General features: G+C 43.9%; 1 protein-coding gene across 7 annotated transcripts; it reads left to right on the plus strand.

Annotated features, from left to right (window-relative positions):
* The first annotated feature begins 1,398 nt into the window (after nt 1-1,398).
* On the plus strand, nt 1,399-26,361 carry ZFAND4 (zinc finger AN1-type containing 4). 7 transcript variants are annotated; one of them, XM_053387749.1, is made up of 10 exons: nt 1,399-1,531; nt 4,822-5,133; nt 8,776-8,851; nt 8,940-9,007; nt 16,734-16,920; nt 18,062-18,209; nt 19,159-20,319; nt 22,151-22,202; nt 22,667-22,780; nt 25,872-26,361. In XM_053387749.1, the coding sequence occupies exons 2-10, from the start codon at nt 4,950-4,952 to the stop codon at nt 26,120-26,122; spliced, it is 2,241 nt and encodes a 746-aa protein (XP_053243724.1). In that variant the 5' UTR covers nt 1,399-1,531; nt 4,822-4,949; the 3' UTR covers nt 26,123-26,361. The 7 variants fall into 7 exon arrangements, with proteins under 7 accessions (XP_053243724.1, XP_053243728.1, XP_053243729.1 ...); XM_053387753.1 differs by having other exon boundaries at nt 22,670-22,780; XM_053387754.1 differs by having other exon boundaries at nt 22,667-22,784; nt 25,872-26,066.

Genomic DNA, 26,361 nt, shown 5'->3' on the forward strand with positions numbered 1-26,361 from the left:
CGTATAGTTAAAGCTATGGTTTTCCCAGTAGTGATGTATGGAAGTGAGAGCTGGACCATAAAGAAGGCTGATCGCCAAAGAATGGATGCTTTTGAATTATGGTGCTGGAGGAGACTCTTGAGAGTCCCATGGACTGCAAGAAGATCAAACCGATCCATTCTGAAGGAAATCAGCCCTGAGTGCTCACTGGAAGGACAGATCCTGAAGCTGAGGCTCCAATACTTTGGCCGCCTCATGAGAAGAGAAGACTCCCTGGAAAAGACCCTGATGTTGGGAAAGATGGAGGGCACAAGGAGAAGGGGGCGAAAGAGGATGAGATGGTTGGACAGTGTTCTCGAAGCTACCAGCATGAGTCTGACCAAACTGCGGGAGGCAGTGGAAGACAGGAGGGCCTGGCGTGCTCTGGTCCATGGGGTCACAAAGAGTCGGACACGACTAAACGACTAAACAACAACAGTGAGGTCCTACACAAATCCAGAGTTGGAGTCCCTAAGACAGATGGATGGCGTCTTGTATGCCTCTTTCCAGCAACTCCCGCAGCCAAGCTGGTGCCAAACGTATTGCTCTGCTTTCTTTTAGCTCACATCAGTGAGTCCGAGAGGCACGTCATCCGGGCAGCTCAGGACCCCCATGGCCAGTGTGTCTGGGCAGCAGTTCACCCCCAAAGGCGCACTCCATTGTCTCTCCAGACAGATGGGGGTTTATTTCCTGCCTCCAAATATTCTTAAACAGGCATAGGAAACCTTTGGCCCTCCAGATGTTTTGGGACTACAATTCCCAGCATCCCTGACCAGTGGGCCTGTTAGCTAGGGATCATGGGAGTTGTAGGCCAAAACACCTGGAGGGCCAAAGGCTGCCTATGCCTGTTCTTATGACTCCCAAGGGTGGAAGCAAACCTGAGAGCTTATCTTTTTGGCGTTGATTTTGTGATAGGCGCTAACCCATTGTCCTGACCGCACGTCTCCCTCCTAGTTACTGAAATGCCAGACGCGAGTAGTCCACCTTTTTTAACTGGGGCTCTCTGCCGAAACTACATTTCCCGGCAGCTCTTGCGGGCCTTGCGGAAGCGCCGAGGGCGCGTTGCTAGCGGCAACGGGCTCCCAACATCCGGGGTCCCTCCCACGCTCCGTTAACGACCAACAGCGCCCCGGCCTCGGCGGGAAGTCCCGCCCCCCGCTCTTTCCCAGCCGCGGGAGCGCCCGGCGATTGGGCGGCGGCGCTCGGGAGGGCGGAGACCTCTGGGCGGCTTGGCCCGGAGCCCGCCTGCCCGCGTCACAAAGGCCCGGTGGGCGGACGAGGGAGGAGGCGGGCTGCGCGCCGCGTTGTGAGGGGAGGGGGCGGGCGGGGGCGGGAGTGAGTGAGTGCGGCTAACGGCAGCGGCGGCCGCCGGTTCTCCTTCCGCGCCTTCTCGTGATGGTCGCGTGCTCGGCGGCGGCGGCGGCGGCACCGGTGGTCGTGTGAGGCGGCGCTTGGCCCCGCCCCGTCCAGCGACCGAAGGGGGGAGAGGCGGAGGCGACCGGCAGGCAGGCAGGTGAGGAGGATGAGGCGGCCGTTGCGCTCTTTCCCCTCCTCCCTCCTTCGCGGGACGCGCTTGTTTAGTGACTAGGCGCCCTCCCAAAGAGTTTTGTTTTGGGAACTGGCATTCTTAGCACTATTAACGATATATGGATTTGTTATGTCATTTGTTATGTATTTATTTACACCCCACCTTTTTGTCCTGACGGACTCAAGGAAGGCTACTAGTTATTTAGAGAGAGAGAGTAGTTTTATAGCTTTATAGATAGAGATAGATTTAGTTATATAACTATCCATACATAGTTTTAGATAGCTTTATATTATAATAATAATAATAATAATAATAATAGAGAGTAGTTTTATAGCTTTATAGATATAGATAGATTTAGTTATATAACTATCCATATATAGTTTTAGATAGCTTTATATTATAATAATAATAATAATAATAATAATAATAATAATAATTATAATAATAATTTATACCCCGCCCATCTGGCTGGGTTTCCCCAGCCACTCTGGGCGGCTTCCAACATAACATTAAAATACAATAACCTATTAGATCTAAATATAGTTCCTATATAGATATAGTTATAGATAGTTTTATATAGATCTAGTTATAATCTTATATAGCTATGTACTTACATATACTTATATAACTATATATAGAGAGAGAGTTATATATATATATTGTATATATGAGGGGGACGCGGGTGGCGCTGTGGGTAAAACCTCAGCGCCTAGGACTTGCCGATTGTCAGGTTGGCAGTTCGAATCCCCGCGGCGGGGTGAGCTCCCGTTGCTCGGTCCCAGCGCCTGCCAACCTAGCAGTTCGAAAGCACTCCCGGGTGCAAGTAGATAAATAGGGACCGCTTACTAGCGGGAAGGTAAACGGCGTTTCCGTGTGCTGCGCTGGCTCGCCAGATGCAGCTTGTCACGCTGGCCACGTGACCCGGAAGTGTCTCCGGACAGCGCTGGCCCCCGGACTCTTAAGCGAGATGGGCGCGCAACCCCAGAGTCGGACACGACTGGCCCGTACGGGCAGGGGTACCTTTACCTTTTATTGTATATATGATAGTTCCTATCTATATGCTTCACCTCAGTGTTTAGTTCCCTCACTTTTCCCTTGCAAAGAATATGAAAAGCGCATCCTCCCATGCACACCCTTTGAATTTTTAAATTTTTTTTGCAAGGGTTCCCGCAGCCAAGTATTACGAGCCTCACACGGCAGAGGTTGAAACATAAGTGTTCACGTTTCCTTCTTGATGCCAACGCAGCGAATGGAATTTTATGCACATTGAATGTGCAGCTTGCGCACGTTGAACTCGTGTGTATTCGGCTTTATGTGCTTGGCAAAAAAAAAAAAAGGTCAAAAGGTGGAGGGGTTCTGGTGAACCTCCCCCCCATTTTTATTCATACATCCCTTTTATTCATATCATTGAGATTGTTAATAGAAAACAAACAAAAAATGATTCCCCCCTCCCAAGTTTATTTATGATTTCCTTTTATTCGTATTATTGAGATTGTTAATAGATAAAAACAGACCCTTAATAAATTACTCATGCTATACAGGCTTCATGTTTCAGCTGCAGGGTGCTGCAGGCAATTGTCACTTTGGCACACTGCACTACCTTTGGCACACTGCACTAACTGGAAGTTAGTTCAGAGGCTGCCAGTCGGAACCGGAAGCCCAAAGCCACTCCTTGAAGTGCCAGGTTCATAGTGGGAGACCTCTTCCTCCTTGGGCATCCAGAGTGAGCAATAGCAGTTTTCAACCTCTTAGACTTCACAGCACTCAGCTGTAAGGCTGCTTTGGTGAAAGGCTAATGAGCATAGTCAGGTCGGCAGTGGTGAAGCTGTGGGTTTTGCTTCTTTGTGCAACCGCTTCACAAGTGTTTCAGTTTCAAAGCCCCATTTCCCACACAGTGTTTGTTGGATTTCATAAATCTGGGCGGAATTGTGCTAGTGAAGAAAAAAAGTTCATGCTTGTTTCCACTGCTCAGCCCAGGTACTCTAGCCACCTTCCCACTGAAACGTTTTGATTGACTTAGGCTGCGATTCCGTGCATGTTTACTTAGTGGTAAGCCATGCTGAATGCAATTGCTCATACCTCTGAATAAACGTGCATGGAATTGGGATGTTAGAGATTGTACAGCAATCTCTTGTGTGAACTTCTAGAAGACTTTACAATGACAGACAAAACAATCGGCGCAGCCTAGAGCACACAACTGGCAGTTAAATGGCTGCTTCCATTTGGGACAGCAGGAGGTATGCTTAAGTTATCGTACCTGTTTGGTTACTGTTTATAATTTGGCCCAAAATCAGATGTGAAGCAAGGAAAGTGAACTTTCCAAGTGCCTAACTGTGCTTGCCTTCATGGCTTGCTAAACATCTGTCCAAGTTACAAGTATGCTGCTTTATGTGTTGCAAAATGTAGAACAGTTTTGAAAATAATAAATAACCCAGTAATTAAATTTTCTACCTTTCAAATTTAAAGCTAAATCGGGTGAGGGTAGCTGATGGGTGTCAAACCCTCAGTGAGTTAGGGACTTCCCCAGTGTGTTGTAGAGGGAATTGAGAGGCAGATGGGGTTTGTCAACCTGTAAGGTAGCCTATCTACGAGAAGGAAAACTCTGGCCCTAAACCTCAGCTGCCTTGAGGGATATCTTCAGGAGAAGAAAAGGCTACACAAATCCAGTCCCAAAGACGATTGGATGGCGTCTTGTACACCTCCTCCTGGCAACTCCTGCAGCCAAGCTGTTGCCAAACGTAGTGCTCTGCTTTCTTTTGGACCACATCATCAAGACCAAGAGGAGTGTCTTGTCTTTGGGGCAGCCCAGGACCCCCCCCATGGCTTGCACACCATGGAAGGTCACTTTGGTGCTGCAGACACTGGGTTGACTTCATCCCCAGAGGCATACTGCATTGTCTCTCTTGACCAGTATGTGTGATTTTGCAGATATTCTATCTCCTTAACTTCTTGCAAGTGAGTGGTTATGTGCTGCATGTGTGAATAGAAAAGAATTCGGTTATGATACAACAGTGCTTAATATCGATTTATTAGTTTGTTTAAATATCGCTGAGAAATTTACTCCCGAGTCAAATAACGCCCCAGAGAAGCAAATGTTTTGATGGGTAAGCACAGCCCATAAACAGTCCCTTCTTTTGACCTGTAGCCTGTTGTCAGGTAACTATTTTGTGTCACAACTCACACAAGAAGTTCAGAGACAATTATTTGTTTGTTGTTTGTTTTTTTAAAAATGTTTTCCTCAAATACCATGTTTACTGACTCTGAGTCTGTCTTAGGTGCAAACTTCGAAACATGAACAGCATCACCCATGTCCCGTGTTCAGAGCTGACTTGGCTTGTCGTGGAGCTCAGTGCCCAACGCTTCCCAACTGACTTCCCCACAAGGCATTTTTAAAGTACCTAGAATGGCCAACAAGAAAGAACCTCCTTTCTACAATGATAATAACATGGGACCATGCCATTACAAATTTGCTTTCTATGAGACTATGGAGCTCTTCATTGAAACTCTAACAGGAACATGCTTTGAGTTGCTGGTATCTCCTTTTGAAACAGTAATTTCTGTGAAAACTAAAATCCAGAGATTGGAAGGTTTGTGTCCTTTTAAGTTATAAAAATCTAGAAAGGTTTTTAACTTAGCACTTGAAAAGGCGGCTATTTTATAGAAAACATGCCATTGTGATTTGTAATGCAGTGGTGATCAGTGTAAAGAGCTAGCTAGCAGTGTGAAATACAGTGGTACCTCTGGATGTGAATGGGATCCGTTCCGGAGCACCGTTCGCATCCAGAAGCGAACGCAACCCGCAATTCGGTGCTTCTGCGCATGACATCATTTTGACCGTCTGCGCAAGCGCGAGCGGCGAAACCCGGAAGTAACGCTCTCCATTACTTCCGGGTCGCCGCAGCGCGCAACCCAAAAATACTTATCCCGAAGCTATTTTAACCCGAGGTATGACTGCACCTGGAAGATGGAGCAAACTTGTTTTCTCCTGCCACAGAAAGGAAATTCTGACTAAATATCAGGAAGAACTTTTGGATGGTAAGAGCTGTTTGACCGTAGAACGGACTCCATTGGAAGGTGGTGTACTTTGATGGAAGTTTTAAGCAGAGGTTGGGTGGCCATCTGTCATGGATGCTTTAGTTGAGATTCCTTCATTACAGGGGGTTGGACTAGATGTTCCTCAGGGTCCCAGCTCTGCAATTCTAGGATCTTCCATGTGACAGCCCTTTAGATATTTGAAGATGGCTGTCACATCTCCTTTCAGGCTCCTCTTTTTCAGGCTCAGCCATGCCTCATAAGGATTGGTTTCCAGGCCCTTTATTATTTTGGTTGCCCTTCTCTGCACCGGTTCTAGCTTATCATTATCCTTAAATTGTGGTGTCCAGAACTGGACACAGGATTGCAGGTTGGGTCTGACCAAGGCAGAATAGAGTAGTATTACTACTTCCCTTGATCTGGACCATACGTCGGCAACCTAAGGCCCATGGGCCAGAAGCAGCCCATGAGGGTCGTTTAACCGGCCCATGAGCCACCCCCGAACTGAGTCGCCCGCTCAGTGAGTCCCCGCGTGCTACGCTAAACCGACACTGCGCAGCGCATGGTCTCTTCCGCGGCCTCAGAAATCACTTCTGTGCATGCCCAGATGCCGAAAATCGCTTCTGCGCAGGTGCGATTTTCGGCGTCTAGGCATGCGCAGGCAAGATTTCCAGCGCTGCTCCGGTCCGGCCCATGGAGGATCTCCGTGGGAGTGATCCGGCCCATGCCGGGTAAGCCTTGCCGACCCCTGACCTGGACGCTGTGCTTCTGCTGATGCAGCCTAGAATAGCATTAGCCTTTTCTGCTGATGCATCACACTGTTGACTCAGGTTCAGCTTGTGGTCTACTAAGACCCCGTGACCCTTTCCACATGTACAACTGGTAATCCGGGTGTCTCCCATCCTGTATTTCTGCAGCTGGTTTTTCCTGCCTAAGTGTGGAACTTGGCATTTGTCCCTTTTGAAATTCATTTTGTTAGTTTGGGCCCGGTTCTCCAATCAGTTAAGGTCATCTTGAATCCCGATTCTGTCTTCTGTGGCAGTAGCTACCCCTCCCAGTTTGGTGTCACCTGCAAATTTGATGAGCATCCATTCGACAACATCCATTGAACTGTACTGGTATTTTGTTTTTTACATAAGTTTAGAATTCTCATTGAGGTATATCATTGAGATATTTAAAAAGACAGTGAATTAGCCAATTTAAATGATATGTTTTGGTAGTAACTTATTCTTAGAAATATCTACACTTTTCTGTATGAGTAATCTTATCAACTGTTCATGCTATAGAAGTACAGTGGTACCTTGAGTTACATACGCTTCAGGTTACAGACTCCGCTAACCCAGAAATAGTGCTTCAGGTTAAGAACTTTGCTTCAGGATGAGAACAGAAATCGTGCTCTGGCAGTGCGGCAGCAGCAGGAGGCCCCATTAGCTAAAGTGGTGCTTCAGGTTAAGAACAGTTTCAGGTTAAGTACGGACCTCCGGAATGAATTAAGTACTTAACCTGAGGTACCACTGTATCTTCAGAGAGTTCTTCATCATTAGTGCTTGCTTTCACAAGAACCCAAGTACTCACTGGTAGTAGTTTTAACATCTAAGTGCTCAGAAGTTTCAGCTAGTGCAAAATTCAGTACCCCAGCATTGTACACAGCAAGCCAAGATTTGTAGCTCTAGTGTTATAGGATCAGTCTCTTTAGCCACCATGAGTGCTCTCAGACAGCATAAAAAAAATTCTTATCAGTTAACTTCATATTGATCTCTTTACATTGAAATGTGATATTCCATACTACATTGACAACCTCTGCCCAAAAGGAAATAAGAACAGAACCTTCCCAAATCATATGGGTTAAATTTGCCTGGTCTCTGTTGCAACAACAGTAAATAGCAATGATGGTCATACGTTTTTTTGGAGAGGAGTCCAGTGATCTCAAATGGTTGCCATGGAAACACAGCATAACACATAATGGCTGTGGTGTGTGGCATGGCATAACACAACACAGCTCTCCTGGAGAGAATAGCATAACCCCAAATTAGAGAATACAGTCGTTTCCTTCTCTCGTGAACTCTACCTGCATAAGATCGCTTGAGAGAATGGCATGTCATGTGAGATCAAACAGCTAGGAATTGGAGATGGAGACTTTTCAGTGGTGGCACTAACCTCTGGAATGCCATCCTGTGGGTTCCTACTTTGTACGTAGAGTGAAATTGATATGCGGTAATTTCAAGATAGATGAAAGGCACACTTTGCACAGCGTGTCGCTTGCAAGTTTCTTGTTGCATCTGGCTACTTGCTTTTGGAAGCAGGCTAGTTCAAACCATGAACTTTTCAAGCAAAGTAGCTACAGTAGTATCTTGGTTTACGAACTTAATCCATTCCAGAAGTCTGTTCTTAAACAGAGATGCGCTTTCCCTAATAAGGCCTCCCACCGCCAGTGCCCTTCCACCATTCGGATTCCGTTCTTAGACCGAGGTAAAGTTATCAAAGCAAGACACTATTTCCGGTTTTGCGGAGTTTGTAAACCAAATCGTTCTTAAACCGGACTGTTCTTAAACCGAGGTACTACTGTATTCTGTTTTTATGTTGTTACCATTTAATCTCAAGGACAGAAATATTAGGGACGCGGGTGGCACTGTGAGTAAAACCTCAGCGCCTAGGACTTGCTGATCGCATGGTCGGCGGTTCGAATCCCTGCGGCGTGGTGCGCTCCCGACGTTCGGTCCCAGCGCCTGCCAACCTAGCAGTTCGAAAGCACCTCCGGGTGCAAGTAGATAAATAGGGACCGCTTACCAGCAGGAAGGTAAACGGCGTTCCGTGTGCTGCGCTGGCTCGCCAGATGCAGCTTGTCACGCTGGCCACGTGACCCGGAAGTGTCTGCGGACAGCGCTGGCTCCCGGCCTATAGAGTGAGATGAGCGCACAACCCTAGAGTCTGGCAAGACTGGCCCAAACGGGCAGGGGTACCTTTACCTTTACCTAGTTTGTGTTCACTTGATAGTAATGTAAGGATGTTCCTTTATATATTTTCGAGGCACTTTCTACTACGTATTCACATCTTTTCAGCTCTTTAGTACCTTTAACCTAAATGAATTTACATAACTAAGTATACTTACAATTAATTTCAGTGGTTAACCATGGTGATTTGGGGCACAGCTTTACAAGGTCAGTAAGTCAATTAAAGTTTATCGATCTCATTTTAAGGTATCCCCGTATCTCAGCAACACTTAATCTGGAATAATGTAGAGCTGGAGGACGACTATTGCTTGAATGATTACAAGTGAGTATTTAAATGCAATTACAGATGTTTCTAAATACCATTTCTGTTGCGGGCAAAAGGCTACAAAACATTTTTGATTGGTTTACAGCATTTCAGAGGGCTGCACTTTGAAGTTGATATTGGCAATGCGAGGTGGACCTATTAATACCAGAAGAGGTAGGTGCCTATTAAATTGTCTCTGAAGTATTTTTTGCATAGTCAGTACAATCCACCTGAAAGTTAAACTTACTATGATCCCACTGGCAGGTGAGAGGGAGTAAAGCACATGCTTCACTTTCCCATTATGGATCACTTGCCTAACTATTGAAGTGAATGAGAGCTTCTTTCCTTTTTTGTGCTTCTGTTCAGTAATAAATCAATTACACCCCAGTGACGTACAAGTTAAAGCACTGTGGTAATTGATTCTATATACTTCTGCCTGCGGGTGGCGCTGTGGGTTAAACCACAGAGCCTAGGACTTGCCGATCAGAAGGTCGGCGGTTCGAATCCCCGCGACAGAGTGAGCTCCCGTTGCTCGGTCCCTGCTCCTGCCCACCTAGCAGTTCGGAAGCACATCAAAGTGCAAGTAGATAAATAGGTACCACTCTGGCGGAAAGGTAAACGGCGTTTCCGTGCGCTGCTCTGGTTCGCCAGAAGTGGTTTAGTCATGCTGGCCACATGACCTGGAAGCTGTACGCCGGCTCCCTCGGCCAATAAAGCGAGATGAGCGCCGCAACCCCAGAGCCGGTCACAACTGGACCTGATGGTCAGGGGTCCCTTTCCCTTTATCTTTTTAGTAACTTGGCAATAGTCTCCCAGTTCTGGTAAAAGGCCCAACCTATATATCTCACCCCAAGAGTTATTGGATCATTCTCTCTTCACCACTAAAGTATCACTGTGTAGTTTGGGCTGAAATTTTTGCCTGCCATTTGCATCTTCCTTTAGCTGTTGCAGCACAAGCTTTGGTGTACCTAAAAGAGGATAATTGTTGGGTAGCCACAGCCTGTCTTTGAGGAATGAAAGACAGTGAAATGAAGAAACAAACATAGTGAGACGTGTGTTCTTAGCGCTCGCCCAAATGTTACTGCATTTGCTTTGTAGTTACTCTTGGTAACTTGCATCGAGAGAAACCCGTAAATATTGTATGAAGCTGAGTGGTATGAACCAAGTGCTTTATTATTAAGTGGGTCAAACATTCGATCCCTCGTATTTACAGAAATGTCTATCATTGTATACAAAATTAAAAGTGAGAATGAGTGTTCAAAGCACTCAATGGACTACTGCGGATAGTTTCAGCAATTTGACCAGCACAGAAGTCCTAATGCTGAAGAGTAAATGTCAAATGTGTTCTGCAATTCTCTCCCCTCCCCCTCCCCTTTTCAATATGCTGGGCAAACACACAGATGATTGGTTTCTATGGGCATATCACCTGACAGTGGGAAGCATGTTCTAACTATGGGGCACCTTTGGTTCCCACATTGGAAGCCCTAAGCATTATTTGCAAAGTATCGTTAAACCACAGAGCCTAGGACTTGCCAATCAGAAAGTCGGTGGTTCGAATCCCCGCAACAGGGTGAGCTCCCGTTGCTCGGTCCCTGCTCCTGCCCACCTAGCAGTTCGAAAGCATGACAAAGTGCAAGTAGATAAATAGGTACCGCTCCGGCGGGAAGGTAAATGGCGTTTCCGTGTGCTGCTCTGGTTCGCCAGAAGCGGCTTAGTCATGCTGGCCACATGACCCGGAAGCTGTCAGCGGACAAACACCTGCTCCCTTGACCTATAGAGCAAGATGAGTGCACAACCCAGAGTCATCCGTGACTGGACCTAATGGTCAGGGGTCCCTTTATCCTTTACTTTATCATTATTACAGATTTTATTTATACCCCAGCCAGAGCCGGGCTCAGGGCGGCTAACACCAGTAAAATTACAATAAAAACAAAATAGAGGGGGAAAATTAAAATTAAAATACAGGTTAAAATGCAATTTAAAATGCAGCCTCATTTTAAAAGTAGCCCATGGATCAAAACCGTAAGGGGAGGGAAGACATAAGGGTCAGACTGAGTCCAAACCAAAGGCCAGGCGGAACATCTCTGTCTTGCAGGCCCTGCGGAAAGATGTCAAGTCCTGCAGGGCCCTGGTCTCTTGTGAAAGAACATTCCTCCAAGTCGGGGCCAGTACTGAAAAGGCCCTGGCCCTAGTTGAGACCAATCTAACCACCTTGCGACTTGGGACCTCCAAAGTGTTGTCATTTGTGGACCTTAAGGTCCTCCGCGGGGCATACCAGGAGAGGCTGAGTCTTAGTATTAGTACCTGAGACACAACTGTGGTTTCATAATCATTCTTTTTAGCAGTGCTCACAGCAAATGACTGTATCCAGGAAATCAAATCATCCATAGTGACTGAATCCCTAACCCAAAGTCAAAAACAGTCATTCAATGATACTGCCTGTGAGAGCGCAGATACCTGCATGGATGTTAAAAACCCCGATTATCATTAGAGGGACGATTCTATCATTAGAGATGACTCAAATCAACTCTCCCAGGAAATCTCTCAGCCCTCACTCTGTAGTGCACTATCAGAGTCCTCATGCCTAGAAGTGTGTTTTTAAAACCGGCAGGGTTTGCACAAGATAAACCCATTTTAGAGTGTCTCTTGTTAGGCCAGCCATCCCCCAACCTGTTACTTCGCAAATGCTTTGCACTGCAACACGCATCAGTCTGACCCTTATGTCTTCCCTCCCCTTACGGTTTTGATCTATGGGCTACTTTTAAAATGAGGCTGCATTTTAAATTGCATTTTAATCTGTATTTTAAATTGGGTTCCTTTTTTTCTTTTCCCCCTATTATGTTTCTATTGTAATTTTACTGGTGTTAGCCGCCCTGAGCCCGGCTCTGGCTGGGGAGGGTGGGGTAATAATAAAACTTATTATTATTATTATTATTATTATTATTATTATTATTATTAGTTGTAGCCAGCATGTTCAGGGATGATGGGAGTTTCCTCCACCAACATCTGGGAGCACCAGTCTAGGGGAAACTCTGAAATATTGAGAAATACCTTTCCTTTCCCCCATCCCCGGGCAAAAAAATAATAATTTCAAAAGTAGTATCAAAAGGGTCAGAGGGAGCCTGCTTGTTTCAATCCAGTTCTGCTGCATCCATAATTAAATCATAGTGAAAGCATACTTTGCTAGCTACTGGTGCTATATTAATAAAATCTTGCGGTGCCATTGATGTCAAACTTGGATTTCTTGATGTGACAGGACAGCAGAATAGGGGTACAAAAGGAGAGTGTGTCTCCTTTCCCTTGTATTACAGCTTTTCCTGTATTACCATACGCACTAGGGCTGTGCATTCACTTTAGAAAATGTGCCAGATACATTAAAAATATATATATACTTAAAAAAATACTTAAAAGATACTTTTAAAAAAACCACCCTCATCTGGCCTTTCTATAACTAGAAATGACTGCGGGTGGATGGGTGTGGTATAGTTTTGTGAGCAACATATATAAAGGAGGAAACTCTCGTTGGTTCTGACGCTTTCATCTGAGAGGTCATATAAATACTGCAGTAAAGACTAGAACTATGAGGGGATTCCTTAATCTTGAGAAAACGTAAATTACTTTGGGAAAGTGCAGATGAAGCCACTAAACTCAAAACGTTTGTACTATAGGTTCTAAAACAAATTACCCTATTTTTTGCTCTATAAGACTCACTTTTTCCCTCCTAAAAAGTAAGGGGAAATGTGTGTGCATCTTATGGAGCGAATGCAGGCTGTGCAGCTATCCCAGAAGCCAGAACAGCAAGAGGGATTGCTGCTTTCACTGTGCAGCGGGATCCCTCTTGCTGTTCTGGCTTCTGAGATTCAGAATATTTTTTTTCTTGTTTTCCTTCTCCAAAAACTAGGTGTGTCTTGTGGTCTGGTGCATCTTATAGAGCCAAAAATACGGTAGTTTCAGAAGATAGTGTGGGGGGTGGGATTCTGCTTCCTTCTTATTCCCCACACTCTTAGACACCAATATGAAGTATCTGCCTGAGGTCACCCGAGGGCTTGGCATGCAGAGTCATGACTGATTTCCCTCTGATATTGGAACTGAGCGAGGCTGTGCAGATGTATCATCTGGACTCCATAATGGGCTGGATGACGACCAATAAACTAAAACTGAATCCTGATAAGACAGAGGCACTATGAGCAGGTAGTTCCTAGGACTTTGGTGTTTTATCTTGCTTTGTTTGGCGTTGCACTCCTCCTGTTTTTTGTTTTTTTAAGGAATATTTATTAAATTTTCCAGTTTTTTAAACAAACAAACAAACAAAACAAACAGAAACATTAAACACAGGCATAAAATTCATAAACCATACTTTTAAATAACAAATTTCTCAGACCTCCTCATACTTCTCCTTCTTGTATCCCAATTAAGATTATTTGTTCAGCAAATCCTTCATTTAAAGCATTACAGCTTATAACATTACCTTATTTTTCAAACCCTTTCTTTTCCCCATCTATGTTCTTATATATTATTGCAGCTAGAAACCTCTCAATTTCAATCCAGCACCATCTAACTTTCTTAAATTTTACAATGTTTCTGTAAATAGTCCTTAAATTTTTTCCAATCTTCTTCAGCCGACTCTTCTCCCTGGTCACGGATTCTGCTCGTCAATTCTGCCAGTCCCATACAGTCGATCATTTTCATCTGCCATTCTTCCAGAGTGGGTAGATCTTGCGTCTTCCAATACTTTGCGATGAGTATCCTTGCTGCTGTTGTAGCATACATAAAAAAAGTTCTGTCCTTCTTTGGCACCACTTGGCCGACCATGCCCAAGAGAAAGGCCTCTGGTTTCTTCAAGAAGGTATATTTAAATACCTTTTTCAATTCATTATATATCATTTCCCAGAAAGCCTTAATCTTTGGGCACGTCCACCAAAGGTGAAAGAATGTACCTTCAGTCTCTTTACATTTCCAACATTTATTATCGGGCAAATGATAGATTTTTGCAAGCTTGACTGGGGTCATGTACCAGGCTTTGCACTCCTCCTGAAAGAGTTGGTTCACAGTTTGGGGGTGCTCCTTTATCCAGCATTGTCAGTTTGCGGCCCACCAGACCTCAGGTTCCTTTTATCAACCTTGTCGTGCTTGCAACCTTTGCCGGACAGAGTATAGCCTTGCCATGGTGATCCATGTGATAACATCCCAGTTGGATAGCTGCGGTGCCTTATATATGGGGCTGCCCTTAAAGATAACTCAAAAACTTATTCTCCAGTGAAATCAGTGCTCAGAATGGCAAGGTTTGTATAAGAAAAATCTTTTTAGTTATGGATGTGTGAAATCTTCAGGAAGACTTGCATGGAAAATCCATGCACTAGGATGAAATTTGTTTGCTGTCATAGCCAGCAGCAAAAAGGGCTGATTTGCATCTGTATAAATACTTCTCGTGGCTGGAAAGGGCAAATGCATCAGTAGGAATGGCCTTCCGTATCTACTACAGGTTTGACAGCCTTGGAAGTGGGCAAAATCTGGGACCGCCACCCAGACACCTGCGAGCATCACAGTACCCTCAAAGGCTTTCGCTTGTGACTTGGGCTGCCTGTGGGCATTGGGTTAGTTAAAAAACGGTAAAGGTAAAGGACCCCTGACAGTTAAGTCCAGTTGTGAACAACTCTGGGGTTGCAGCGCTCATCTCACTTTACAGGCTGAGGGAGCCGGCGTTTGTCCGCAAACAGTTTTTCCGGGTCATGTGGCCAGCATGACTAAGCTGGTGAAACCAGAGCAGCGCACGGAAACGTCATTTACCTTCCCGCCGGAGTGGTACCTATTTATCTACTATCTACTTGCACTGGTGTGCTTTTCAACTGCTAGGTTGGCAGGAGCAGGGACCAAGCAACAGGAGCTCACTCCATCGAGGGGATTTGAACCGCCGACCTTCCAAGCCCTAGGCTCAGTGGTTTAGACCACAGTGCCACCCGTGTCCCCATTGGGTTGGTAACCCACCATATATCTATATCTATATCTATATCTATATCTATATCTATATTATTACTACTATTATTATTTTGGTTTGCTTTGGTTCTTTACATGGCAGAACAGTTCAGAGTGGTTGCTGGAGCTGGAAGGGTCCGCCCCTTGCCTTTTGGTTGGTTTGGAAGGATTCTTTTTTTTGGGGGGGGGGAGACTGCAAAGAAGGTCTCCTCACCCCCCCCCCACACCTCATTGCTTACTTGTTGCCTGCCAGTCTTGAGCTAGCAGTTGCATTACCCCAGAGAGAGAGAGAGAGAGAGAGAGAGAAGGAAGGAGGGGTGTGTGTGCAGGAATGTGTGATGTGGGAGAGGGAGAGCTATCTGTGAGGTTTGTGCATGGAAGAGAGGGGTCTGTGGATGACTATGTGGTCTATGTATGTGCAATCTGGGGGCAGAGAGAGATGTGGGGGGGTCTGTATTTGTGTGTGTGTGTGTGTGTGAGAGAGAGAGAGAGAGAGAGAGAGAGAGAGAGAGAGAGAGAGATCTATATTGTGTGATCTCCACAATCAAGACCAGCAGGACATAGCCGGCTTCCCATCATGATATGTATTAATACACTTTAGAATGTATATACTTTATTATATTTATGATCTATGGTATTGAAGAACCTGATTTATTTTGACATATTATTTGATATTACCAGCTGAAGAAGGCGTTTACTCCGAAACAGGGCCCTGTCCTGGTCACCACTACTGAGTCGTACATCTGATTCACACTCCGGATACTCCTTTTCGGCCCTATTTGATTCTTTATTCTTTATTCTGATTCTATATAATATGGACTCCTTTTGACTGCCATTGAGACTTGTACAAAATAATTGTTGTGTACTGGTATTTTATGTACCTTTATACTATATCACTGCATATTTGAAACTACATTATTCCTGTACTTAAACGTTTTACCTTAAAACTATCGTACTTACACGTTGTGTTTAAATTTACTATTAGCTTCAAACTGTTATTCTTAGCAGAATATACACGCGTTTTTTTCAACTCTCGAGTAGGAATTATTCCTTATATTGAAACTTGTGGCCTGAGCTCTTGGTATATCCTTTTTAGTGGCTTCCCATGGTAAGCACGACATAGTCTTGAGCAGCAATGACAATACAGCTGATTTTGTGTCATATCATGGCCCCCATGGCAGCATTGTGTTATGCCGTGTCCCCCTGTGGCCGCCATGTCATAACCGGCAACCACAGCAGTTTCTTAAAATCTGAAATGTGGCCGCTGGCCCAAAAAGATGGGCAAACTCTGGCCCACACAATGACCCGTGTCAGCTCTAGAGATCTGTCTGCAAGTGCAGCCCAGTCTTTTTGTCCACAATTTTGCTGGTAAGGGTAAAGCTCTTTTTCTGAGCTGCCGTACAGTTTGCTGAAGCATTACAAGGTCTAGCCAGTTATTGATTTTATTTATTAAATTTCTATTTGAAAATGGTTCTTACTTGACAGCAACTTGATCATAGGTTACTGTATTTTTTGCTCTATAAGACGCACCAGACCACAAGATGCACCTAGTTTTTGGAGGAGGAAAACAAGAAAAAAAATATTCTGAATCTCAGAAGCCAGAACAGCAAGAGGGATCGCTGCGCAGTGAAAGCAGCAATCCCTCTTGCTGTTCTGGCTTCTGGGATAGCTGCGCATTCTGCATTCGCTCCATAAGACGCACACACATTTCCCCTTACTTTTTAGGAGGGAAAAAGTGAGTCTTATAGAGCAAAAAATGCGGTAATTATTTATTTGAGGAAGTTATGTGGACAATCACTTAATTTGGCCTATTACAGACACTTTAGGATAGCTTCAGGAGATAAATCTTTTCAGTATGTTGCCTAGGTGATAAGTGTGCATCCTTGCTTTCAGACAATAAAATATTTCTGGTTGGTTTTTTTCATAGTTCCTGTGGGAGACCCAATTAGGGAAATAACAGAATACATGGATCCCAGTCGTGACGATATTTGGGAGAAGGTTCCATCCAGCAAACAGGTTACCTTCTTAGTATACCGCGAAGGAGATCAATTGAATTTTTTCCGTATTATAGACAAGGGAGATGGAACTTTAACACCATTGTCTGAATCGTTAAGGTATACTGGGTTTTATTTCTTTTCGGAAAAGTTAAAAAATGTCTAATATAGAAACTTTTCTTAGAGATTTGGTAGGAATAATCTGCAGGGTCCCATTCTGAAGAAGCGCTTCAACTTTTTGCTACAGCTCATGAGGCAGATTGGAGTCTGGCAAGCCCATAGGTTTGAGGGGGAAGGAAAAGGCACAGAATTCTAAAATGATGAAACAATGGATCCTGAAAATGTGGCGTTGAAAGACCTTGGGGGCGTGCAACCAGAGTACAGTGATTGAAAATGTTTTGGATTTTTGAATCAGGTTCACAAGCTTGGAACATCTCTGGATTTAGGTGGCAGCTGTAGCCAGAAGTGCCTTTCACCCAACTTGCTTGCTTACTTATATATTTGCTCTTCAGCTGAAAAGATTTCCTGAGCAGCTGACAAAAACTAGTCCCTGTCCTTACAACACAAAAGACAAGAGACTTAAGGAAAAGAGGCTGGGGGGGTGGAGGAGGAGGGAGAAAGCAAGCTCAGGCACCAGTTCTAAAAATTATAATAAGAGGCTGGGGGGGGTGGAGGAGGAGGGAGAAAGCAAGCTCAGGCACCAGTTCTAAAAATTATAATAACCAGGTGGGATGGAAGCAGTTCAGGTAGCCTGATGGGGTGATGATAGAGGAAGGGTCAAAGGCTGTTTCAGAAGAGGCAATGGAATAGCCCTGGTTTTCCTCTCTCCATCTGCATTGCAGCCTGATGGGCAACCAGTGACACATGTTCCTGATGAGGTCAAATTTGCTGTGGTAACACACATCCATATTGCGTTAACTGCAATGCACTCTGCTTGGGGCTACCATTGAAGACTCTTCAGAAACTTTACTTGGTCCAGGATCCAAGTGCGTTAATGTTGTCCAGTGCCTGCGCATGAGATCATGTTATATTGATCTTAAAACAGCTGCCCTGGTATGTCACTAAGCACAATTCAGAATGTCAGGGCTTACCTTCAAAGCCATAAATGTATCCAGGGTACCATCTCTTCCCATATTATCCTGCTTAATTTTGAAAGCTTTTGACACCTCCCCCCCCCCCAATTGCTTTGAATGTTTGGCATCTATATTTACAACTTAAATACCTAATATTAAAATGTAAATTTGCACTCTCTCCTTGCCAGTGGTGGTTCTGTTTATAATTTGTATGCGGATGATGATGAAGATAGAGAGGCATCTCCTTCTGGTGAACAGATTATTGAGAATTCTATTACGATGAATAAAATGAAGCTTCTTAGAGCAAAGATGGAGAACATGAATCTGAGTAAAAAGGTGAAGGCATAGATTCTTCTACCCCATACAGAACTATCTGCATATTCATTTCTTTTGAAGAGTTACCTGACTGCCATAACCTTTATGGACTACAAGTATTCATCACAGAACTGTTAGAGGGAATTATTGCTTTGTTGGCCTTAAAGCGAGGAAACGTATAGAAATAAGAGTACTTTTATTGGACCAAAACTTTAGTAAGGGAGAGGCAAAAACATCCTGATCTGCCTGTAGCAACTTTTTATTTCAATAGCAGACATTGTTCCAACAAAAGATAATACTTTACTATATAATATGCCCAGAATATATGTGTGTGCCACTTATTACAAAGATGCATTTTTAGTATAAAGTACAGTCGCACCTCAGAAGTTGAACAGAATCCATTCCAGAAGTCCCTTCAACTTCTGAAACATTTGACTTCCAAAGCACGGCTTCTATTTGCTGCAGGAAACTCCTGCAGCCAATTGGAAGCCCCATCAGACGTTCAGCTTTCAGAAGAACGTTAAAAAAACCAGAACATTCACTTCAGTTTTCAATCATTCGGGAGCCGGAATGTTCAACTCCCAAGGTGTTCGAGAACTGAGGTACGACCTTATATAGTAAACAACTTCTAAATGAGAATCTGTTTTTATATTTAAAAAATGCAAAGCGGTGTTATTTAGTGTATCTGATTTCCCCCCAACATTCTCATTATTTATTAGAAAAAAAATAGTTATTAACATGGCCGTCTATGCATACTTATAGTTTTGAACTTTTATTAATCTGGACACTGAGCACTAATCTGGACATTAAATTCACTTAATTCCTTAATTGGCCATGCTTGGAAAGGTATGCAGTTAAAGAAAGTGGGAAGAGGCTATTTTTTAATTTGAAAAGTCATCTCGGAATTTTTGTGGATATTGTAATGCAGAAAAAGTAATAATAACCACGTCTCCTTTTTCTTTTTTCACAGCCTAAAAAAACAATTAAAGTGAACCCCCACCCTCCACTGGCTCCTCGCCCATCTAGTGGCTCAGTCACAGCTGCTCACCAGAGATTTTTGCGAGCGCTCCGCCGTATGGGACAACCATGCCTACCTCCTAGGAATTCAAATACCTCAGACTTTTCTCAAAATGCACTTTCGTTTTTAACATCTGCTGGCAGAAGGATGCCGTCCACTAGTAATGACTTCGTGAAGGAAAATGACAGGTGGGAGACTGCTCCACAGTCACTTAGCAGCCTTAGGCTGCCCCCTAAAATTCCACGTGTGGAAAAAGAAGATTTAAAGCTTCCTGCAAACAGCGTGGTTCTTCCGGTCCCTGCTCCACTTAGGCACCCTGGGAGAAATATAGATAACAGTTCGGCAACCAACGAAGCTGGTCCTTTCTTATATCCAAATCTCACAAATGTAAAGCTGTATGCTGCAGAAGAAAAAGTTATACCAAACTCTGACGCTTTTGCCTTGTTAGCTGAACCATGCAGTGATTTATATGGAATAGGAAAAGTCAACACGGAGCTCCATTTATCCGAGGGGGATGAGGATTCTGCTTCTGCAGATCTTCCAAACAAGACCATTACAAAACTCCTGACCCCTGCTGCTGCAGCAGCAGCAGCAGATACTAGTATTCTTAATTCTTGCGAACTAAGTCCCCAGAAGAACACACAATTGTCGCCTCTTCACTGCTCCGCACAGATGACACGTTACAGTCCTCGGAAACCACAAGCTCAGTCCAAGTTTTTCGAGGTTGGTAACTTGAGGCCCGCTGCCTCGCCAAATGTTCTGCGATCCCTGGAGTTGCACAATTTAGCCGACTCCTCATATCCAAGGACTTCTAAATTCCACGGCGTAGGTTTAGACTCGCCCGGCAAAAGACCCGACCTCCTTTCTAAAATGGAGGCACGGGAAGTCACAGAAGTAGCGGTCAAGGCATCCAAAGATCCTGTTGTCTCTGTAAATAATGTGGGGTTCCTAAGTTCGCTGGCCCGGAGCACAAACAGAGATGCCTTGCAGAATTCCTGTGGGACAAGCAGGTTTCGGACTTCTGGTATTGCGCGGACTACAAACCTCCAACATTTTCAAGGAGAAAGCTACAACGTGGCCGCTCCCCACAATGAAATGCCCGGATACTTCCTAGTAAGTACATAAGCTTTCTAAATAGATGAGATTCCTCTTTGTGTTCCTTAGAAGGCTTGATTAGTGTTTGTTTCTGTGAAGAGTCACAAAGCTGATTGCGGCTGGAATTGAGAACTAGATGTGGGTGTTCAGTACTGTTTGTATCAGTATTTCTTAGGTATGTTGGGCTTGTTCATGGTGCCGTTGACCACATCTTCAAGCAGTAAGCCCAACCCAATAGCCTTGCACTGCCAGTGGAAAACTCCCTTTCAGGTAGGTACCAGCCATACTTTTCAGAAGCCTAGGACTTCATAATTTTGGCATTATGCACTGATAAAAATTATTCCAGCAGTTGTTTACCTCTAAGTGAATATAATGATTTCTTGAACATGAAACCGATATTTTGCAGCCCTGCTCCCTTTCCGCACCTTACCTACATAAGTTCACCTTGTTTTAACAAGCAGCACAATTTGCCTGGTGCAGGATAAGGCTCCCATAGCAGCACTAGCAGAAGAGAGGAGATTGTTCTGGCATACACAAGAGAGTTCTGTGTATCTTGGTGCCCAAATAAGGCAGGGGATAATGGGAGATAACAGGTGCCCGTGGGCAAAAGGGGGAAAATGCTTCTCACTGGTATTTTCCTCCCCAGTCACTTCTTCGTTCCCTAAGTTCTTTGTGGAGGAAAAGAGGAATGATTTCGTTCTCTTTCATGCTAGGGTTTTGTAGAAAGTAGCAGCAGCAGATGTATGGAATGCTGACTACGACATGTAGAATCATAGAATCATAGAATCATAGAGTTGGAAGAGACCACAAGGGCCATCGAGTCCAACCCCCTGCCAAGCAGGAAACACCATCAGAGCACTCCTGACATATGGTTGTCAAGCCTCTGCTTAAAGACCTCCAAAGAAGGAGACTCCACCACACTCCTTGGCAGCAAATTCCACTGTCGAACAGCTCTTACTGTCAGGAAGTTCTTCCTAATGTTTAGGTGGAATCTTCTTTCCTGCAGTTTGGATCCATTGCTCCGTGTCCGCTTCTCTGGAGCAGCAGAAAACAACCTTTCTCCCTCCTCTATGTGACATCCTTTTATATATTTGAACATGGCTATCATATCATGTGTAACAGTTTAACACCCTTAATTCTTTTAAATCTTGCAAACATATACTGTAATGCATTTTTCCACACTAGTTAATTGATGTCTGGTTTTAATCGTTTTTATTTGGTTTTTACCATATGGTTTAATGTAACTTCTGGCGTAAACTGCTTTGATGTGTTTTATGAAATAGCGGTATGTAAATATTTAGATAAATAAAATCCTTCCTGAACTAAAATAGTCAGGGCGTCATCACCCTCATCTTTCTCTTTAAAGTTTGACATTAAACCCTGAACAAGTTGCTGTCATTAAAAAATTGTGGAGGGGTTTGCATTCTTTCCAACATCAATTTATTGTATGAAATTTCACGTCAGCAAAAAAATGTAAGTTGAAGAGGTATATATATATATATATACCAATACTATGGTAACTTGTTTGTTTTTCATATTTGCATCTGATGTGTCTTCTAGCTGTATTTGCTTTTAACTCATGTTGTGAACCACTTTGCGTCCTACCCTGGGAGAAAGGTGGGACAGCAAATGCAATATTTTATCCACCTCCCATCGTGTCTTTTCAAGCAAAAACTAATCTGTGCTTATGTACGCTATGAGAGTCCTACGTACCAAATTTGGTTCAAATTCATCAACTGGTTCTTGAATTGCTACAGCTTAATGCATTTATCTTGCTTTAGTGCCCATTTCCCAACCCAGCGTTTTTTTCACCTAATCCACTAATACAAAAAAACCTCTCTCTTTTTAGTCTCCTGGACTTGGATTGAATGGAAGTATTGTGGCTGCAGGAAAAAGAATAGGTGAGTAATAAATCCGTATTGCTGTTATCAGCTAGAAAGTGCTTGTCTCATTTGAAACTGAACTAGGATCTAAGAGGGAGTATCCAACCTCTCTTTTCTATAGACAGCAGTTCTGGAACCAAAACTCTTCAAAGGTAATCATTCTAAATAAAAAAGTAGTTCTTCTGGGCAGCATAGAACTCACATAACTAAACCACTTAGTTTTCTATATAGCGTGTATTGCGCTAACAAAAAAATATACAGTATTTAATTATTATTAAAACACATTAATCAAACATGTGTCAGGCTAACATGTTTACTGCTGCCAAAGTTTGCATTATGTAATTTTGGGGGCATAGAAAAGTCACTTGAAACAAGAAACTGTTTTTCACCTGTGAATCAAGGTTTTCCATGTGTGCTGTTTTTCTCTTTACACCATTACTCTGAGAGCATGTATAAATTGAGAACGTTTTGCTTTTTGAAAGCAGGTGATGCAACTCATCTCCCACCTGTGAATGGTTCAGTTCAGCCTAAAAAGAAAATGACAAAGCACTGTTTCTTCTGTGGGAAGAAAACTGGATTAGCCACTAGCTATGAATGTAGGTAGGTTGAGTTTGCACCTGGAATGTGTTTGTCTTCAAACGAAAGCTTGTTGCCATGTTTGTCACTTATTAATGGTTATTATTTCTTCATTGATAAAATGTGAAATTTCTTGACGTAAATCTCCAAGGGATGAAGGGCTGTCCATTGTAAAATATCTCCGGATATTTTGCATCTCATTTAAAAGGGGTCACACCTTGAGCTTCCTTGTAAAGGTGGTAGAGCACGCTTAGGCCCTGTGGAATCACAGAAATTTACCAGAATTGTATTGCTGCTGGATGTTGAAAGTTGTCATTTCTAGGAGTTAATCCTGGTTCTGCTGGGAGAAACCATAATGTATGCCCTACTATTAAAATAATTGGATTCTAATTTCAGTGGGTTTAAGCTGAATAAAACCACCCTCTTCTTCCAGATATAATAATAATAAAAATAAAAATAAAAATAAAATTATTTATATCCCGCCCTCCCCAGCCGAAGCCAGGCTCAGGGTGGCTAACAACAATCAAATAATCCAACATTCTAACATTTAATTAAAATCAAATTGAGGGCAACCGTTAAGCAAAATTCTGTGCAGATTGCCAGAGGAGGGAGTCAGGCTGCGCCCTGACCAAAAGCCTGGTGGAACAGCTCTGTCTTGCAGGCCCTGCGGAAAGATGTCAGGTCCCGCAGGACCCTAGTCTTTTGTGACAGAGCGTTCCAGCAGATTGGAGCCGCAGCCGAGAAAGCCCTGGCTCTAGTTGAGGCCAGCCTAACCTCTCTGAGGCCTGGGACCTTCAAGATGTTTTTATTTGCAGACCGTAAGTTCCTCTGTGGGACATACCAGGAGAGGCGGTCCCAATCGTAGAGTTGGAAGGAACTTCAGGGGTCATCTAGTCCAACCCCCTGCAATGCAGGAATCTCAGCTAAGTCAAACACGACAAAGGGAATTGCAAAATGTCTGCCAAATTGTGTTCAGGCACTAGTTCTTTATGCCTACTCTAATCCAGTGGAATTGGCTGGCCAAGACAATTGGTGAAATGAGCTATTTCCTTCCTTACAAGCTGTTTGATATACACCTAGAAGTGGTGGTTGTGGGGATTTTTGTGGCGTTTTATAATAGGACCCCGGCAGGGACACTATCGCCCTGTTTGAAGTGCATACCTGGAATCCATTCACCGTTTGAACCAAGCAGTGACAGATCAGACAAGTTCAAATGGCTTTGCAATGTTGTTAAGCTGCAGCTACAGCAGACACACAAGACAAAGCCACAAATACAAAGCTGTTGGTTCTTAGACATCAGGATCTCTGAATTTGCAAGCCTGAGTGACTCTCATTGACTCTGGTCTCCCCCCTCCTCTGCTCTTTCTTGTCTTGATTACTTGGTCCCACTCTAGGTAGTTTTTCCTCTGTCTCTGACCGTCACCTTTCTATCCCCTTTTTCTATCTCTCTCCAACTTCAGGTATTCCTTTTCGATTGACTCCCTACCTCTCACCCTGCTGCTCCAGACAAGCTAAGCAAATACGATCTCCTCATTAGGTTCCTCATTTGCGAACATAATACATTTGTCAGACTGTCACCTCCTGCAATCTTCTCAAGGCCTTCATAAACTTCACTCCCACTGACTCTGCCCGCTGTTCATCAGTATCAAAGTTCAGTACCTCTATTTGACTGGTCTGAACCCGGGTTATTAATCCGGTGCTGCTGGGACGTGGGTTAAACCACAGAGCCTAGGACACAGAAGGTCGGCGGTTCGAATCCCCGCGATGGGGTGAGCTCCCATTGCTCGGTCCCTGCTCCTGCCAACATAGCAGTTCGAAAGCACGTCAAAGTGCAAGTAGATAAATAGGTACCGCTCCGGCGGGAAGGTAAATGGTGTTTCCGTGTGCTGCTCTGATTCGCCAGAAGCGGCTTAGTCATGCTGGCCACATGACCCGGAAGCTGTACGCTGGCTCCCTTGGCCAGTAAAGCGAGATGAGCGCCGCAACCCCAGAGTCGGCCACGACTGGACCTAATGGTCAGGGGTCCCTTTACCTTTACGAGTGCTGCTGCCTCAGATTAAGTTACTGTGCCCTTCCATCCTCAGAAGGGCTTTTGATAACAACAGCAAAGGGTGGATTTTGCTAATGGATTTGGGGGGTGGACGGGAGGCAGTCTTCAGCAGTTTTCCCTGTAGATCCCATTGCCTCTCAGAAATTTGCTCCAGAAGGTCAGGACTCAAGTGACCCTGGAGGACATTGTGAGGTGTGACAGAGCAGACTGCAAGAGAAATCAACCTTCCCCTTTCTATTTGTGGTTAGCATGGGCACAAGCAAGCAAGCACAAGCAAGGATAGAACCCCCAGCATGATCCCATCCAGCTTATGGCATCTCTTTTCTCCACTCCTCTGTCGTGCTCTTCCTCCCAACGCCCCCTTTCCATCCAAAGCCAATGTTCCTCCTTTAGTGCTATACTTTTAACCCTTTTAGGTTGGAATCTGATTCACAGTTTCCTGGGAGTGAGCCTCATTCAGCACAGTGGGACTTGGTTTTTCTCCAATTATATTTTATTGAGTTTCAACATTTTTAACATACACAGCCATAACAGAAGTTCACCTTTTCTCTGATTTTTGTTGACTCCCCACCCCTTTTCCCATGCAGTTGTTTTTATTCCCCTTCTGCTACAGCCTATCTTCCATCTATCAAAACATAACTCAATTATTACAATCAAATTACTTCTGTTTCTTATAGCTGAAATCCTGCTCACACGTTCACCATACTATAATATTTAAGTAGTCTGAAAAAGCATCCATTCTTCTACAAAACACTCATCATTAGATTTTTCTTAATTTTGCTGTTGATTTTGCCAGTTCTGCATAGTCCAATATCTTCCTTATCCAACACAATGGGACTTTTTTTCCAGTGAACATACAGTGGATTGTGCTGTACGAAGAATGCAGATCTCGCGTCAGGAGTTAGTGATTTTGTCTCTCTGGTTTTACTAGCCTTCCTGTATTACTCAACTCGTTTAGATGAGACCTTCAACCATTAAAAACGGCATTATTTTATTTCTGGGACAGCATCTGGACTATGAGATTTGTGGAAGATCTCTAACACTTGCCTTTCTCTTTTCAGATGTGGAAACAACTTCTGTGCAACTCACCGCTATGCAGAGACTCACACATGTACTTATGACTACAAGAACGCAGGGCGAAGGTACTTGCAGGAGGCCAATCCTGTGGTCAGTGCACCAAAGCTTCCCAAAATCTGAGCATCATTTTATGGCATGCATCTGTCTGCCAGAGGAGCCTTATTACACAGAGAGAAGTAGCGGTGGTTTAGACTGCTTCTTTTGCCACGCTCCAAATCTAAAGATTGCCAACTAACAAAATCCTATGAGGCTGCATAATACTGAAGAATAATGTGAACACTACTGTAGCTGACACCATTTATTCTTGAGTGAATCAAAAAATTTAAAAAAGTAGTTTTTGAAAATGTACATTCTGATTTAACTATTATTATATGTCTTGTGTTAAGTGTTTTATATTTTCCAAATGCTCTTTCACTAGACAAGTCTTTTAAAAGATGCACTTTACTAAGTTTTAATATAAATTTTATAATGAGA

The sequence above is a fragment of the Podarcis raffonei genome, chromosome 5 (genome assembly GCF_027172205.1).
Source record: "Podarcis raffonei isolate rPodRaf1 chromosome 5, rPodRaf1.pri, whole genome shotgun sequence".
Taxonomy (NCBI): domain Eukaryota; kingdom Metazoa; phylum Chordata; class Lepidosauria; order Squamata; family Lacertidae; genus Podarcis; species Podarcis raffonei.

Excerpts from the sequence above, each read along its gene's own strand:
- ZFAND4 (XM_053387749.1), top strand. The coding sequence starts at position 4,950 with ATGGCCAACAAGAAAGAACCTCCTTTCTACAATGATAATAACATGGGA. Across the intron at positions 16,921-18,061 it reads CCATTGTCTGAATCGTTAAG|TGGTGGTTCTGTTTATAATT; the intron begins GTATACTGGGTT and ends TCTCCTTGCCAG. Across the intron at positions 22,203-22,666 it reads GGCTGCAGGAAAAAGAATAG|CAGGTGATGCAACTCATCTC; the intron begins GTGAGTAATAAA and ends GCTTTTTGAAAG.